Source organism: Astatotilapia calliptera, chromosome 16 (genome assembly GCF_900246225.1).
Source record: "Astatotilapia calliptera chromosome 16, fAstCal1.2, whole genome shotgun sequence".
In the NCBI taxonomy this organism is placed as follows: Eukaryota; Metazoa; Chordata; class Actinopteri; order Cichliformes; family Cichlidae; genus Astatotilapia; species Astatotilapia calliptera.
In genome coordinates, this window is record NC_039317.1 from 28,947,386 (window position 1) to 28,962,314 (window position 14,929).

At 43.4% G+C, this 14,929-nt stretch overlaps 3 protein-coding genes and 2 non-coding genes across 6 annotated transcripts in view; 3 read left to right on the forward strand and 2 right to left on the reverse strand.

Moving 5' to 3' along the window:
• The window catches only part of lrrfip1a (leucine rich repeat (in FLII) interacting protein 1a), a 49,014-nt gene extending 46,377 nt beyond the window's left edge, over positions 1-2,637 (forward strand). For both annotated transcript variants that reach the window (XM_026145465.1, XM_026145466.1), the window contains 5 exons: positions 432-481; positions 597-711; positions 809-888; positions 1,439-1,543; positions 1,644-2,637. In XM_026145465.1, coding sequence (XP_026001250.1) covers positions 432-481; positions 597-711; positions 809-888; positions 1,439-1,543; positions 1,644-1,751 — 458 coding nt within the window. In that variant the 3' untranslated portion in view covers positions 1,752-2,637. The remainder of the gene's footprint in view (positions 1-431; positions 482-596; positions 712-808; positions 889-1,438; positions 1,544-1,643) is intronic.
• A 948-nt stretch (positions 2,638-3,585) lies between these two features.
• Positions 3,586-7,290, reverse strand: tyw5 (tRNA-yW synthesizing protein 5). Its single transcript, XM_026145467.1, has 8 exons — positions 7,013-7,290; positions 5,566-5,720; positions 5,312-5,381; positions 5,193-5,237; positions 4,952-5,089; positions 4,768-4,855; positions 4,340-4,456; positions 3,586-4,265 (listed from the first exon to the last, which is right to left on the reverse strand). Exons 1-8 carry the CDS (start codon positions 7,091-7,093, stop codon positions 3,958-3,960), a joined length of 1,002 nt encoding a protein of 333 aa, XP_026001252.1. The 5' UTR covers positions 7,094-7,290; the 3' UTR covers positions 3,586-3,957.
• A 275-nt stretch (positions 7,291-7,565) lies between these two features.
• Positions 7,566-13,884, forward strand: maip1 (matrix AAA peptidase interacting protein 1). Its single transcript, XM_026145469.1, has 5 exons — positions 7,566-8,189; positions 8,277-8,348; positions 9,992-10,118; positions 12,691-12,838; positions 12,922-13,884. The coding sequence occupies exons 1-5, from the start codon at positions 7,821-7,823 to the stop codon at positions 12,998-13,000; spliced, it is 795 nt and encodes a 264-aa protein (XP_026001254.1). The 5' UTR covers positions 7,566-7,820; the 3' UTR covers positions 13,001-13,884.
• A 551-nt stretch (positions 13,885-14,435) lies between these two features.
• trnai-aau (transfer RNA isoleucine (anticodon AAU)) lies at positions 14,436-14,509 on the reverse strand. The gene has a single exon. It is a non-coding gene; the product is annotated as a tRNA-Ile (tRNA).
• A 108-nt stretch (positions 14,510-14,617) lies between these two features.
• On the forward strand, positions 14,618-14,691 carry trnai-aau (transfer RNA isoleucine (anticodon AAU)). The gene has a single exon. It is a non-coding gene; the product is annotated as a tRNA-Ile (tRNA).
• The last annotated feature ends 238 nt before the right edge of the window (positions 14,692-14,929 follow it).

Consider the following 14,929-nt stretch of genomic DNA (forward strand, 5'->3'; position numbering starts at 1 on the left):
TTACCTGTTTGAAATGTTGCTCTAAATAAATGTTTTTTAATGAGATTATTTTTAATTAGATATGTTCATTCTTCACATTTACACCTAAATATCATTTTTCTAGCTCATTGTGTGTTGTCATGCAGTGTGACTATAGTCCAGGAAGCTGTGTGCTGTTGCACTGACCCCTCCTCTCCACAGTTTGTGCATGCTAACACCCCCCTCCCATCCCTCACACACCACTCCATCACGCCCTCATTGGATGCCTGCTCTGTTGCATGCATCAACCCCAGCCCCCTCCCTATCATCTCTCCGGGTCCTCCCACCCCTGGTATGTGATCTTATTTTCCTTTTTAAGATGGAACAAAGTCGTTGTAATTATTAAACAGTTGCAAATATGCTGCGATTCTTTTTTTTTTTTTTTTTACCTAAAACATGTGCTTTAATTTCAGAGATTCGCCTGAGGAAACTGGTGGATGAGCGTGAGAAAATGATAGAGCAGGTGAACAGGTTTATATTTCTATAAGTCTGTCTGGCACATCTGTATGAATCTTACTTCTCCAGTTGCACCAGCGCCTCCGGTGTCTTGTTTTAAATTCATCGTTTGTTTTGTACAGGTAAAGAAACTAAAAGCCCAGTTGGAACAGAAAACTCAGAAGAACGGCACAGACACCAGCCCAGACGCTGAAATTATTGAAAATGGAAACGATCCAAACATAATGGAATTACAGAGTAAGTCAAATAAATCAGAAACAGCCTGCTAGTTTTTAAGTTCGTGTCTGTGATTAAAAAAAAAAAAAAAATTAATCTCTCTTTAAATTCCTTCTAGGGGACTCCAACAGGCAGATCAGCGAGTTGAAGTTCAAACTCGTGAAGGCAGAGCAGGAAGCGACGGCATTAGAACAAAATGTAAGCAGATAAAAATTATTAAATATACTGTGTGTGTTTTATTTTGAAATTTCAGCCACTGCTAATCAGCTAGCTCATTTCTCTCTCCCTGCATGCAGGGAAGGTCTGTGTTTAAAGGCCCCCAGTGTCAGATGGCTCTTTGTGATTCTTTGGTTCTCTGGTCAGACCCCAACTCCTTATTCTGCTCTCCATCTACATGTAGCATTGGATTAACAAATTCTCCACCTGTATGTGGGGTTCCTGATGGGGAGCTTAAGCTCACCATCTGCAGTTTAAAACTCACTGGAGAGGGAGCTGAACCAGTAAAACAATGAACTAACCAGTCTGACAAACACAAGATGAAATGAGCTGGGGCTTCTGCTTAGCACTAGCTGGATCTTGAAAGTAAAAGTTGAAAACATTTCAGACTTAATCTCTCAAACATATTTTAATTGGCTTTTCAAGTATGGAGTGTCAAAGTTTTTAAATTTTCAAAATAAAATGCTTGCTTTTAGCACCTTTAAAGACTTAAATGCTGAGCTTTAAATCATGGATTTTCTTTGTTGTGCAGGTGACCAGACTCGAGGGTCAGGTGACGCGCTACAAGTCTGCTGCCGAGAACGCTGAAAAAATTGAGGACGACCTGAAGGCCGAGAAACGGAAACTCCAGAGAGAGGTAGAGTATCGTTTTCTCACCCCAGAATTACAAGCTGGATAATCTAAGAGGCTCTAATTCAAAGATAATCTGTTCTCTTTCCTCCTGTTCAATCCAACAGCTGCGATCGGCACTGGACAAGATTGAGGAGCTCGAGTCCAACAACAGCCACCTTTCTAAAAGACTGGAGAAGATGAAGTCCAGCCGCGGCATGGCGCAGACTCCATAGCACCAACTGCAAGCAGCAGCTTCATCGTGATTTTAACCAAAAACTGGCTTAAAAAGGGAATCATCCAGTTTTCTGGGTTTCTCTTTCAGCTGCCTAATAGCAACTTTAATAAAACACAAAAAAATCACAGTTATCCACAGAATAGAGAACACCAACAAGCCATGTGCCATTTCTTTGTTTTCTTTCCGATGAGTGTTTTTCGTAGCATCATGCACACACCCAGAAAGTACATGGAGGAACTGAGGGGTGCGCCCGTTCGTGTACTTTCATTGTGACTGTGGTTGAACCAGAACCGGGCCCACAAAATGTTGCGCTTCCTCCCCCAACTCTCTGCTGCTCTTCACCGAGACGTTTCTTCTCCTAAGTCAAACGGAGGGAAGAGACATTCAGGACGGTGCACGGCGCCGTTAGCGACGGCTCAGACTGTTACCTTCAGCTTTGTGTTGTTTTTTTCTTTTTCTTTTTGCATCCAAAGCCAAACTAGTTTTAAAATTGGGTTAAAGTCTGGGTGTTTGTCAACTATGCAAGATGGTTTTTGTAGCACCTCAAACATGATCTGATCATTCAGAACATTTTTGGAGTTTTTCACGTAGCCAGCAGTTTACTGAAAGTTTTTGCCCACAGCGTGTATCCGTCTCCTTCTGGGAAACAGTCGTATCTCGGAGCTTTTTCCTGCTTCACGTAGTCGGTCACTGGTTGGCTCTTGTGCACTCACGTAAAGGCTGAGACTTACTGACGAAATGTGACGACAGGGACTCACAAAGCGGTGTTAGCAGGAGATACAGAGCACACTGGGGAGATGCTGCTTCACTGTTTACAGAGCTTTAAACTGTTTGTAAGGAAGCAAAGGACTGTAACCTTCGTGCAATAAAAAATTTAAACTGAACCATTTGCTGTTTTTCTATTTAGATGTGCTTTTAATGCACTGGTAGCATGTTTGCGATCATCGTCATGCTGAAAAATGAAGCTGTTGTCGATCACAGGCTTGCCAGATGGTACTGAACGTCGCATCAAAATCTGACTGTACTTTTCCTTGTTAAGTCCATCAGTTTTGACATCTCCAACACCACTGACTGAAATTCAGCTTCACACCATAACAGAGTGTTTTATATTCCTTCAGAATGGCTTCTTACATCGACCTGTCCACTGAGAGCATTTCTGACCAGGCTTCAGTGGAAACTCTAGACTTTCAGCTGATGCATTTCTCACGTCCTGTGTCAGGTGTTTGCTGGAATTGTTTCTGTTTCTTAAAAACATGCTTTTCAGATACTGTTCATCTGCTACATATAGGTCTTTAGGCCTGCCACTTCTTTTGTCAAGTTTCTTCAAATTTTTCTGTTAACCTGTTGTCTTTGGCATCTTTTCTGACAGGCTGCGAGTAAAACAATACCTAAAGATAAAATACAACTTGCCGTTGGCACATTACCAGTTAATTTCTTTAGCTAGGTGCCTAGCATTAATTGTCCTAAATAACAAATAAGTCAAAAAATACTGGCCAACACTAGTTCTACCCCTCAGCCTCATAGGAGATTAATACATCACCTTTTTCTAAAGTTATGATTTTCAGAAAAACCTTGAGGTTAAGGTCACTTAGATTCGGACTTGTCTGAGATTTTTAGTAGCTGCACCTATGGTGTCACTTTGAAGTTCGTACGTCATTTGGTTCTCACATTATCGCATTCGCAAACTTGGGTGTCTGCTCGTCTGCCCGGCAGGTTGACAACAATACCTCATCAGCCTTTTACAGCCAAAGGGTAATAATGGAAATGGTCAGGCAGTAGGACTGGACTGAAAATGAGTGAAAAAGCAGCCAAGCAAAACTCTTAGACAGACCTTTAGAGAGCTGGAGGACCATTGTTCACACCAACTTTAAAAATTTACAAGAAAGTCTGACTGCTTAGAAGCAAAATATAAGAGTCTGCTCAAGACTTTTGCACAGTATTTTATCTCTCTTCATGTATCACCACAAACATGGTCAAGCTGTCAATTGCCATTCAGAAGTGGCCACACCCCTTTCCATTCAGTCTTTAAGCTTTATTAAAGGAATAAACAGGTGAGCTGCATCCATGTTTCCTCTGTGGACTGTCTCATTTTTCAGCTCCACTTTCAATTTTTTGTACACAACACACAGTCAAACTATCAACAGTCGACCTCCCCGCTGAGCAAAGCAGTGCTGCTTTACTGGATACTTCACATGTCTCAGAACTCATCCAGGTTTAGTAAATGGACTGCTGGGTAATGTAGAGTTCTGCTCCGCGTCTATTTTCCCGTCGCAGTACGTCCTCTTCTGAATGCGCTGAATCATGCGCCGCCCGTAGAAGTCCCGATACTCTGCTGGCAGTTCATCCAGAGTGTGAAGCGCCCTCTCCAGGGCCTGAAGCGCTCGCGTTGCAGCCACGGGGTCTTTGTTACCGTACGGATCCTTCTTGTCGTAGCTGTCTGCAGGTAGATGGCGCCAGAAGATATTAACGCCCACTCCAAACTGCAGAGCGAGCGTGTTGTGAAACCACAGAGCTGTGGAAAACAGGGACGCTGGGTTCAGTCGTGTTTCATGTTTGGCTGTAGGAGGAATGAAGCACTCCACCTACCGGGGATGAAAAGCAGATCTCCGGGCTCCAGCACGCACTCGTATCTCTTTGCTCTCACAAACTTAGGAAACCGCTTCAGATCGGGGGCGTCAATGTCCAAAACCTCTGACTTATCGCCTAATGGGAAACAATGAGAAACACGCTGCTAACCAAGCTCATGCCTGTTGGTGGATAACTTTAACCTGCGTCTTCAAAAACCAACATTTAGCAACCTGAATGCTAAACCAGTAGGTACTTGTTCTTCTAATGTGTTCGAGAAGATCCTGCAGATATCTCCCAAAACAGGCAACTCATGGCAGAATCATCTGCAAAACCTCTTCATGTGATTTTGGTGCCAACTGTCCCTTTACTAAGAGTGGACACAGTACATGTGATACTTTTTCAGCATTAAACCTAACAGGAAGTCCTGTTTTTTTACAGCCACTAACCTGACAGGTAGAGGTGCAAAGCATCCTGGGGGCTGTAGAGGACCACTCTCTTTGTTCCGGTCACCTGAGCCAGCAGGTTGTCCATCACCTAAAGAAACCAAAGTGCAAAAAACCAAGAAGAAGGGACCGTGCATGTTTAGAAAAATACACCGACAGTCCTGCAACAGCTACCTCTGAAACTCACATCGTAGTGCGTCCACAGCTGCAGACCACAGGAGCTGATGCGGAACACGCTGGAGAAGAACTGCTCAGGTTCAAAGAAGTCAGGTGTGTGAAAGTCCTCCGCCAAGCCCGGGAACTGTTTGCTGAGCTCAGCCGGTTCCTGCAGGAGAGAAGAGAAAGCTCCTGTAGTTACGACTTGCAATGTACACCCCAAAAAAGTCATCAGGCTCCATTCTTTGTGAGATTGAAAGTCTTCTTTGTACCTTTCGGACATCCTCCCCAAGCGAACGAAGGTAGTAGCTCTCATCCTGAAACCAAACCCAGCAGTTTCTCATTAAAAGAATACATTTGTGTATTTTATTACGTGCTCTCTGATCCTCACCTCACACAGGAAGAAGTCAGAGTGTTTCTTCTCTGATGCTCTTCTCACAAATTCATTAAATGGCAGAGTCCTGTCAACGTGGAGCACATGACAAGTGTGGAGATTTATTGCTGTCTGTGTGTTTACATCTATCACTGTGAGGACGTATTGGCTCTTTGTAGCTTTAAAGAGCTGTGTGACACTCAGAGCTGGTTTAATAAAATGCTCTATTCTTAAAAAGCAATACAAACTTGTGTGTGTGCACGTCAGCTTACTTGTAGGCAAAGTTCTTGTGAAGGAAATCCATCTGGGGCACCGTGGACACATGAATCTTTACCTCCTTGTCTCCTCCTTTTTCTCCAAGATAGTCAACTGTCCACTTCTCCAGACAGGGACCCAGAGACACGCCTCTGAGAACAGCCGGTTGACGCTGCAGGGATAACAAACCCGAGGAAACACTTCACTCCAGTCTTTATTACTGATTTCAAATTAACGTGCCTACGATCCAAAAGTTAAGCAATTTACTTGACCCCCACTGGACAATTGAAGATAACACAGTCCAATAGCAATAAAAACTTTTTCTCTGTACCAACATGATGATCCTTTAAAGAGCTAATTGATAAAAACCGGCATTTGTCAGCATGGTGTGCAGTGTGTCCTTAAAAAAATGAAAAAAAAAATGGACAAGTGGAGGACAAAAGAAGAAGCAGTTTCAGCGGCAGTTGCAGTATACAGTGTGTTAGGTGGATGAGTTGTACAGGGAGATGGTCACAGGCAGGAATGATTTCCTGTGTCGTTCAGTGGTGCTTTTGGACTAGACTGAAACTTCATCCAAAGAAGAGCTTTGGATGTCCTTCAAGAAACCTGGAGAACTATTTCTGAAGACTACTTAAAGAAAGCTGCCAAAGAGAGTTCAGGCTGTATTTCGGAATAAAGGTGGTCAGAAAAATGTTGAATTTAAAGTTTGTTAGAATTATACAAACTCCGTTTTTGCCTTATAAAATGTGTTTTATACACATTTGAATACACATACACATGTGTGTATTTGAATAAATTGCTGCCCCTATTTGCCATGTTCTGGGCAAAATACAAAGAAATCAGGGATGGCTGAGACACTGCACAACACTGCGTGCATAAAAACTTCCCTGATAGCAGTGAAGTATTAGTAACAAAGTCCAAGTTGATTGTTTTTACTGTGAAAGTTTTTCAGTTGTCTTGCATTGTGTCTGGAAAAGCTTCACACTTTTTCACAACCAAATTAAACCTCAGCCTAAACAATTTGTTAGCTTGAATGCTGAAGATCAGCTCTTTGATTTTAGGAGGGAGAGGAAGTGAAATATACTTTCTCAGCCCTCACATCCCTTCAGAATAAACGTCCGTTTACCTAGATTAGGATATAAATCATTCAAATTATCTCTAGCTGCGGCATTAAAGCAAACTACACGTAAATGAATCGATAATAATGATCCAATACATAATTCATGTGATTCTCCATAAGGAGCACTTTCAGTATTTAAGAAAATTTTGATGTTAAAACTTGGGTATTTTTTACTTTTATAGTGTATTTTCTGTGGCAATAAGAAGTGGCTGGATTCTTTTTATAGAGCAAGCTGTAGTGGGGAATTAAATATGTACGAGCGAGTGTGATGGTGCTCATGTGAACTGCTGCTGTCTCTTTTTCCTGCGGCCCTGCCCTCGTGCAGTGAAGCACATCCGTCTCACCTGTGGATAAATGTTCCTCAGAAACACCTCCCTGTCTACTGCTGCGAAGACCGGCACAGGTATTTTCTCCTGGAGCTCCATTTAACATGATTTGACGTAGAAAGTCTTCAGTCAGTGATTGTAAACACTCACACTGGGTGTTACGTTATCAAAGTTCCCCATAGAAACGAAAAATAACTGTAAAAGTTGGCTTTAAAAGAAAAGCGGAATAAACTTTAAATTATTCGTAACTGCTAGGCTTATTTTAATGATATTAAAAAAACAGCGTCACTGTGTGTTTTATGAATATCTGTTTGCAGGTTTTTAATGTGTGACGTGTTTCTAACCGGAAGATAAAAGAGGATGGACAAGAAAGCTTCGCCCAGAGCAGATATGGGGAAAGACCGTCCACTTCCTGTTAATTCCATTGTACATAAACTAGCTGTGGGTCAGCAGGAGGAGCAGCAGAGGACGCACTCAGGCTGGTCCTTAATATAAATGATCATAAAACAAAAAAGCCCATGTTTGTTTGTTTGTTTATTTTCACAAATAGAGCATCAATAGTGTGTCTCACCTAGATAAAAATGACGCTTATGTCCGTTAGCTTTTCTTACGGGAAGCCGATTTGCTCACAAAACGCTAGCATTTTGCTAATGCGTGCTGATTGGTCGGTTATTCCTCAGTAGTTCCAGTTTCCAAGCGATAACTAAATATTGGAAAGGTCGGTAAGCCAAAGGAAAACGTTTACCCCGTTAAACTGACAATGTTGGCTACAAACGTTAGATGCCTATCTAGCGAGCGCCCCCTATGAAGTCCCGAAGTTCAAAGAATGGCAGTTCTTCACTTTATCAGACGCTCTCTGGCTTCAGCAAACCTACGGAAAAAGATGGCGCTGCCCATGTTAAGAGGTTGTTTCAGGTTGCAGTCAACATTTAGCTTCAATCGCCTGTTTTTAAAAGAGCGACTCGTCCTGAACAGGCTCGGTAACAGGCGACTACCTCCCTGTTCTCCCGCCGCTGTCGCGGCAGCGGTCCGTCGCTATAGCTCGGACCAGGGAGAGCAGAAGCACCAGAAGGTGGTGGTGGTCGGCATCCCGAACCCCTTCATCTGGTTCCGCACCCGGATTTACTACTTCCTTATCAGGACGTACTTCGACAAAGAGTTCAGTATAGAGGAGTTCACGGAGGGGGCGAAGCAGGTGAGTGGAAGGCTGAGCTGCAGAGCCCAGATTTCCTCCGTGCTGTGTGTTAATGTGTTATTAATGATGGTGTGCTGTTTTCTGCAGGCCTTCTCTCATGTTTCCAGGCTGCTGTCACAGTGCCAGTTTGAAGCCTTAGAGGGCCTCGTAGCTAAAGATGTGAGTGCGCTAAATACACCCGCATCAGGCACAAATTCACTTGGTAACAGAGGAGAGGACCACAGGAAATGAGAGCATCGGTGGGCTGTTACAGAGCTTAAAGAAAATGTTGCTAAAGTAGCATAAACGTGCAAGAGCTTTAACGTTATAATTTGTTTAAAGTACCTGCAGTAAATTATGCAGAGTCGTTTAATGCACTAAAACAGGAGGAAGAACTGAAGATCGTCATTAGGAGTAACCAGGATTAGAAATGAGTACATCAGAGGGTCAGCTCAGGCTGGGCTGAGATGATTTGGACGTGTGCAGAGGAGGGACAGTGGATATACTGGGCAAAGGATGTTGAATAAAGAATTGTCATGGATGTAGTGAAGGAGGACAAGATGAGGGTTGGTGTGACAGAGGAGGATGCAGGATATGGGGTGAGGTGGATGCAGATCCATCTATTTGCTGTGGCAACACCGTTTCTGTTTACTGCACAGTGAACTTACCACATCAGACTGCCACAGCCGGTCTGAACCAGCTCTGAAGCTGGAGATGTCCACATTAATAAACCCTGTTAGGGGACTATTAATGTGTGGGAATGTGGAAGTGTCGTTGTTTAGCTCTGTGGGATAAAAAATTTGCCATATGACTTATTTTTATTTTGTTCTAACTGATAAACATTGGATGAAGCAGGGCTGGAAGGTAAAATGATCTCACAAAGGTTGGGCTGCGGCAGGCCCAGAGGACGGCAATTCAGGAAATTACCACAATCGCCAAGAGATCGTGGCTGTCACTGAAGTGTGAAGGGCTGCCAGTCACCCTGCAATCACCCAGGTCTGATTACACTGCAGGGTATCTTGTGATAAGAGGCCGGGGTAAACACAAAAGATGACGTGAGGTACTATTGGAAACATACCCGAGTTGTCAGCAACATCACCCTATCAAGTCCTATTAAACAAACAGAGACACTATGGAAAAGTTCACTCCTGTTTCCTCTCTGGACAAATCTGCTTAGTTGTTGTTTCACTGGTTGGTGAAGTTCTGTTAAAGAGTATCGTGCTGAGGGATTTTTGTTTTCTCTGACTGAGAAAACAAGGATAGTACACCTTCTCTGGGTGGTAAACAGTCGGTCACATGACCATAGGAGCATACCCTCCTCGAACATGACGACCTTCACGCTTTATTCATAACTGAGACCGTGAACTCATCTGGAAATTACTGCTGTCACAGAGCGAGGTAACTAATCGCTGTGCAGACTTATTTACAGTCAGACAAGCAGAGCAATCGCCCCCTACTGGCCATCAAAAGGAATGCAGGTTTAAGGCTTAGCATTGGCTTCATTTTATTACACCTGTCCATCTTTTAGACTGTCTGCCAGTTTGTGTTTTGTGCTTCAGGTAGAGAGCAGAGTAGCAGAAGGTTTGACAGAATAGAGACGTATGAAGGACATCTGTGTCCTTCTAAGTGCTTCTAAAATACTGTAAGGTGATTTAGATAGATTTAAATCACCTTAAGAGACTCCAGAGTAAGACTAACTCCTCAGGTTCAGGGCTTTGCTACTAAATATGCAATAATCAAAACATCTGGCCTTGTTTTAAAAGATAAACTCAGGATTTTAAAGGCTTTTTATTTTGCTTGTTCTAAATTTCTCAACCATACAGCTGATTGGGAAGCTGGAGGAAAAGTGCAACCTGCTGCCTTCCGACTATAAGAAAGCACTGTCTGCAGAGCCCGATGAGATCATGTACACAACCCCCGGGGATGTGGGAATCTTCTACGATGACAACGGTAAGCATGAAGTGTCAGGATTACTGGCAGGGTAAGACTGTCTGAAAGGCCTTAAACCTGCTTGTGAGTTTCCTCTGAAGTCTGAGGACTCAGACTGTGCTACAGACATCCAACCACCCACAACACACCCCAAAGAAAGAAGCACTGAGAGGCCTTTTAAGGTTTTGATAAGTTGACTCCCCCTCGTGCTTCACAGTGGTTTGATCCAGTCCCAGATCACAGAGAGACAGACGCTGGAAAAGATGAGAAGCTCGGGTGTGGGGCGGGGGCTTCACGGTCACTTTGCTTCCTATTTTGGCGTCTTCTATTCAAGACATGTGGATGTCTTTTCTGACTTGCAGCAAGTCTGCAGACGTTAGTATAAATGTTTACGAGGCTGTGATGATGTCACAGTTGGCGTGTGCAGCTGCGAATGCTGCGATCATAAAGAAGGTTTAAAACTGGGGTGACGTGTTCCTTCCTTAAGATGAACATGCACCATGTTTGTTTTCTTTTTTTCTTTTTTTTTTTCTTTTTTTTTTTTTCCGCCTGTCCCATTTGGTTCTTTAGCCATCAGAGTTGTTGTCTGAAGACCAACAAGGATACCCAATGGATTTACTTTGCCAAATGGATCATCGTGGCATTGCCGTATTGGTCCATTTGGTCGATCTTTGTTTTTATTATTTATTATATTTTATTTTCAGATGTTACAGACGGGACAGACATGAGTGAGAGATAGGAAAGGGAGAAAGAAAGAGGAAGGAAAGGAAAAACAGAAGGGGAGAGGGACAGTGAGAAAGGGGGGGAGAAAAAAAATAAAAATCTCCTGGATCACCTGTTGAGAGAAGAATAGAAAACAAGCAAAAAAAGACAAAAAAAACCCAAAAACAAAGCAACATACTAAACACAACACCATCGCATTAATCTAGCTAAGTGTAAACAGCAGTAAATGCTAAATATTCAATGTTGTTGTGCAGCACGCAGGACAGATGTGCTTCGAAGTAGCAGCCAAGAAAGGTGTAATTTGGGTCTACGAGCAGTGAACACCCGTGTGCATACCTGTGTGGATCAGCGCGCTTGTATTCCAAAGTTTTCTCCATGTAACGATCTGCTAGGGAGTGTGGGGGGGCCACAGCCCCGTCCTCCAGGGTGTGAAGCAGGTATGGAGGAGATCAAAACTCCAGACATCCAGAGGCCCCCAGAACACAAGAAACCATGGAAGACCAACAGAGGGGCAGCCGCGCCACTGTTCCAGTAAGAGCTGAGGAGAGTCCCAGATGAGGGTTCACTCAGCAGCCGCGGAGCAGAAGCCAGGGGGAGTTGCAGTGACGCGCCCGTGAGCTCCGCCGGCCGCCAGCTGTGCCTGAGTGACCGGGCCCCAGGCCGAGAGGCCGGGGGCACCCCACCCCCGAAGGGGCCCGAGCGAGCCCCAGGCTCCAGGCCCCGATAAGCGGCCGCCAAGGAGTGAGCCGGTGTGTACCTGGACGCCCACCCCCAGACACAAAGAACCACCAACGCACCAACACCTGAGGGAGTCCGCCACCGGCAGGGGAAGTGGTGGTAGGTGGAGATAGGCCTCCAAACCTTGGAGGGCCTGAGGTGTCCCCAGAGAGCCATGTTTGTTTTCACTGGTACAACAAAGCCTCAGATACTGTATTAGTCCACAGCTGAAAATAGTCCCCAGCAAACACTCTTGTTGTGGTTGTGGTGGACTGCTGAGTGCAGCAGTAGGAAGCTTTAAATACAGAAATAGATGTGTATACTTGTTATACACTATATCACCAGTACGTACGTTATAGTGAGCACTCACTCACCCATCCAAATCAGTCACTTCCATGTCCACGGGTGTATAAAATCAAGCACCTAGAATGGATTCGAGAGGGGGGAGCTCACGATCAATGATCTGAAATGGGTTTCATGGTCGAGCAGCTGTATTTGCTGTATTAGAGCAGGGGAGACTTGTTCTCTGGAGTGATGGATGACACTTCTTCTTCGACACCTACCGCTAAACTCAGACTCATCCATCGGATTGATGGAGGAGTTTGGGCCAGGTGACAGTACTTGTCTGACTGCATTGTACCAAGTGTAAAGTTTTGTGGAGGGGGGATTATGATGTGGGGCTGTTTTTTAGGAGATGACCTCAGCCCTTTAGTTCAAGTGAAATGAACTCTTATTGCTGCAGCATACCAAGATGTTTTTGTCAATTTTATGCTCCCAACTTTGTGGGAAGGCATAGGCATGGCTCCTCCTGTTCCAACATGACTGCGCACAAGTGCAAACAGCGAGGTCCATAAAGACATGGATGAGCGAGTTTGGTGTGGAAGAACTTGACTGGCCTGCACAGAGTCCTGACTTTGAGACTGTGAGCCAGGCCTTCCTGTCCAACAGCAGTATCTGAACTCACATATGTGCTTCTTGGAGAATGTCCAAGCCGTGGGCCAACATATTAAACCCTATTGATTAAGAATGGGATGTAACGCAAGTTCATATGTGTGTGAAGGCAGACAGTGAATATTTTTGGCAACATAGTGTATATGTGCAATGAGATTTACCTGTATAAATAAAGGTGGAAATGAACTGTTTACGTTTCCAGGTAGGAAGTTTGTCAGCATCCTGATGCGTTTCTGGTATCTAACGAGCGCACGCCTTCCCGAAGACTCCATGGAGGGAACTCGTATCTTCCAGATGGCCATTGGAGAAGGAGAACCAGAAACTAAGAGACTGCTTACTGCAATTTATGAGTGAGTATCTTTTTTTTTTATATTTCTGTACATTTTTCAGTTACTTGGAGTCATTCTGATCTTTCCTTTTACCTCTCTGACAGATTCCAGAGGGAGTTTACTAAAGGAGTTCCTCCAGACTGGACCATCACCAGGATAGAGCACTCCAAGCTTTTGGACTGAGGTGGTGTTGAAAGAAAAATAGTCACAGCTCAAGATTATCCACACAGGGGGGAGTGAGACACAGCTCCTCAATGAAAAGGACTAAGTTGGATTTTTCCACAATTTACTTAAGCAAAGACACAGGAGCCAATCACAGCCGCTCTACTAAATACCACCTTGGACTCCTGGTTTGTTTCCTCGCTCTTTCATGACGTAGAAATTAGAGTTTCAAGCCTGATTTGGCTTGTAACCCCTGCTCTCAAAAGTCGAACACTTTCAGGAAGAAAGTGTTATCTTCCAGTTAACAGTCATGTGATCCCAGATGGGTGGGGTCTTCAGACAGATTAACAGCGACCAGCTGATTTGAAATGAATACATTGTGATGGTGCTGATGCGATAAATGTCTCCCAGCTCAATCTGACCTAAGTCTGACGAAGTGACTGAAACCACTGAGATTTTTTTAATCTTTTTTCAGTCGTTGATCTGCTGCTGTGTATTCTCATCTTTAAAAGCTGAACGCATTATGAGATTAAACACTTCATGTGAAATCATTCCTTGAGAGAAAACACTCACTGTTTTTCAGAGAAGACCGACCGACATCTGCTTCTGTAACTGTGGAGCTGCGATCAGGATGTATGTGGCATTTTTTTTCGTTTTTGTTTTTTGTCTCTGATTTATTTCCTGACCCTTTGCCTTCAGGAGTTTTTGGAGTATGAACCTGCTGTACATGTGTCTCTGATGGTTAAGGCAGCTTCACAAAGCTGCAGCAGACTCGGTTTTATTAAAGATTTGAGGAATGAAGTGTATGCTGCTCCTGTGCAGTTTATGACGCGTTTGTTGGTATATATGATGACAGCATGTTTGTGGATGTTCTAGGTTTTTAAAAAATAAACAAAACTATTGGAGAGGGGTGGGGTTTTTTTTGGTTTTTTTAAGGAAAGACTACATTTCCAAAATTACAAAACTGAAACCTTTTAAATAAGAAAAATCTAAAGTTTTTCTTAAAATTTGTGATTTCAATCGCAGAATTAGTAAAACATTTTATTTTTTTAGATTGTTTTCATATATTCGTTATTATGTATATAGATTTTAATTTAATTATTAACATATTTTAAATTTTTCTGCTTCAAAAGTATAGCCTAGCTGATACAGTCCACACAGGCCAAGGACACTGTCACTAAAGCAAGCAGGCAAGAATGATTTGTATTGCGCTCACTTTACAGAAAACAAACTAAAAACCCTGTATGAGCCACAGTGAATTTATAAACATTGTCTATACTTAGATTATTGTCGGCATCTATCAGAGCTTGTGTTTAAATTCTCTTGTTGTTTGCTTTCAGACAGAGGAGCTCTGAGAAACACTTTGTAGCACACATTGAATACTTTATATCTTTGGCTGCCTGATACACTCACGCGATGGTTTTAAACTTGATTATATACACCAATAAAAACCTACTGGCCTGTACGGGGATCGAACCCGCGACCTTGGCGTTATTAGCACCACGCTCTAACCAACTGAGCTAACCGGCCAGGTGTTAATATGTGCCCGGTCCCCGCACGCCGAGATTCTTACGTTGTCAGCAGGACTCCAACTTTTTCCTCTTGTCCGTGTCAACGGAGTCACTCATTAATATACAGGGCCGGTTAGCTCAGTTGGTTAGAGCGTGGTGCTAATAACGCCAAGGTCGCGGGTTCGATCCCCGTACGGGCCAGTTTAAATTTATTGGGCAGCTTTGGTATGTGGATAAAAAAGAGAAGAAACAGACAATATTGCCATTCTGTCGCAAGATACACTGATCTACACCAAATTTGGACCCAATAGTGGTGTCAAATATTAGAATCATCACAACAAAGACTTAAATTCGAACAACTAAAGGCTGCTTTATAAGAATAGTCTCGGCAAAAACTAACTAATGCACATACATATCTTATACTTATTCTTCTATTATA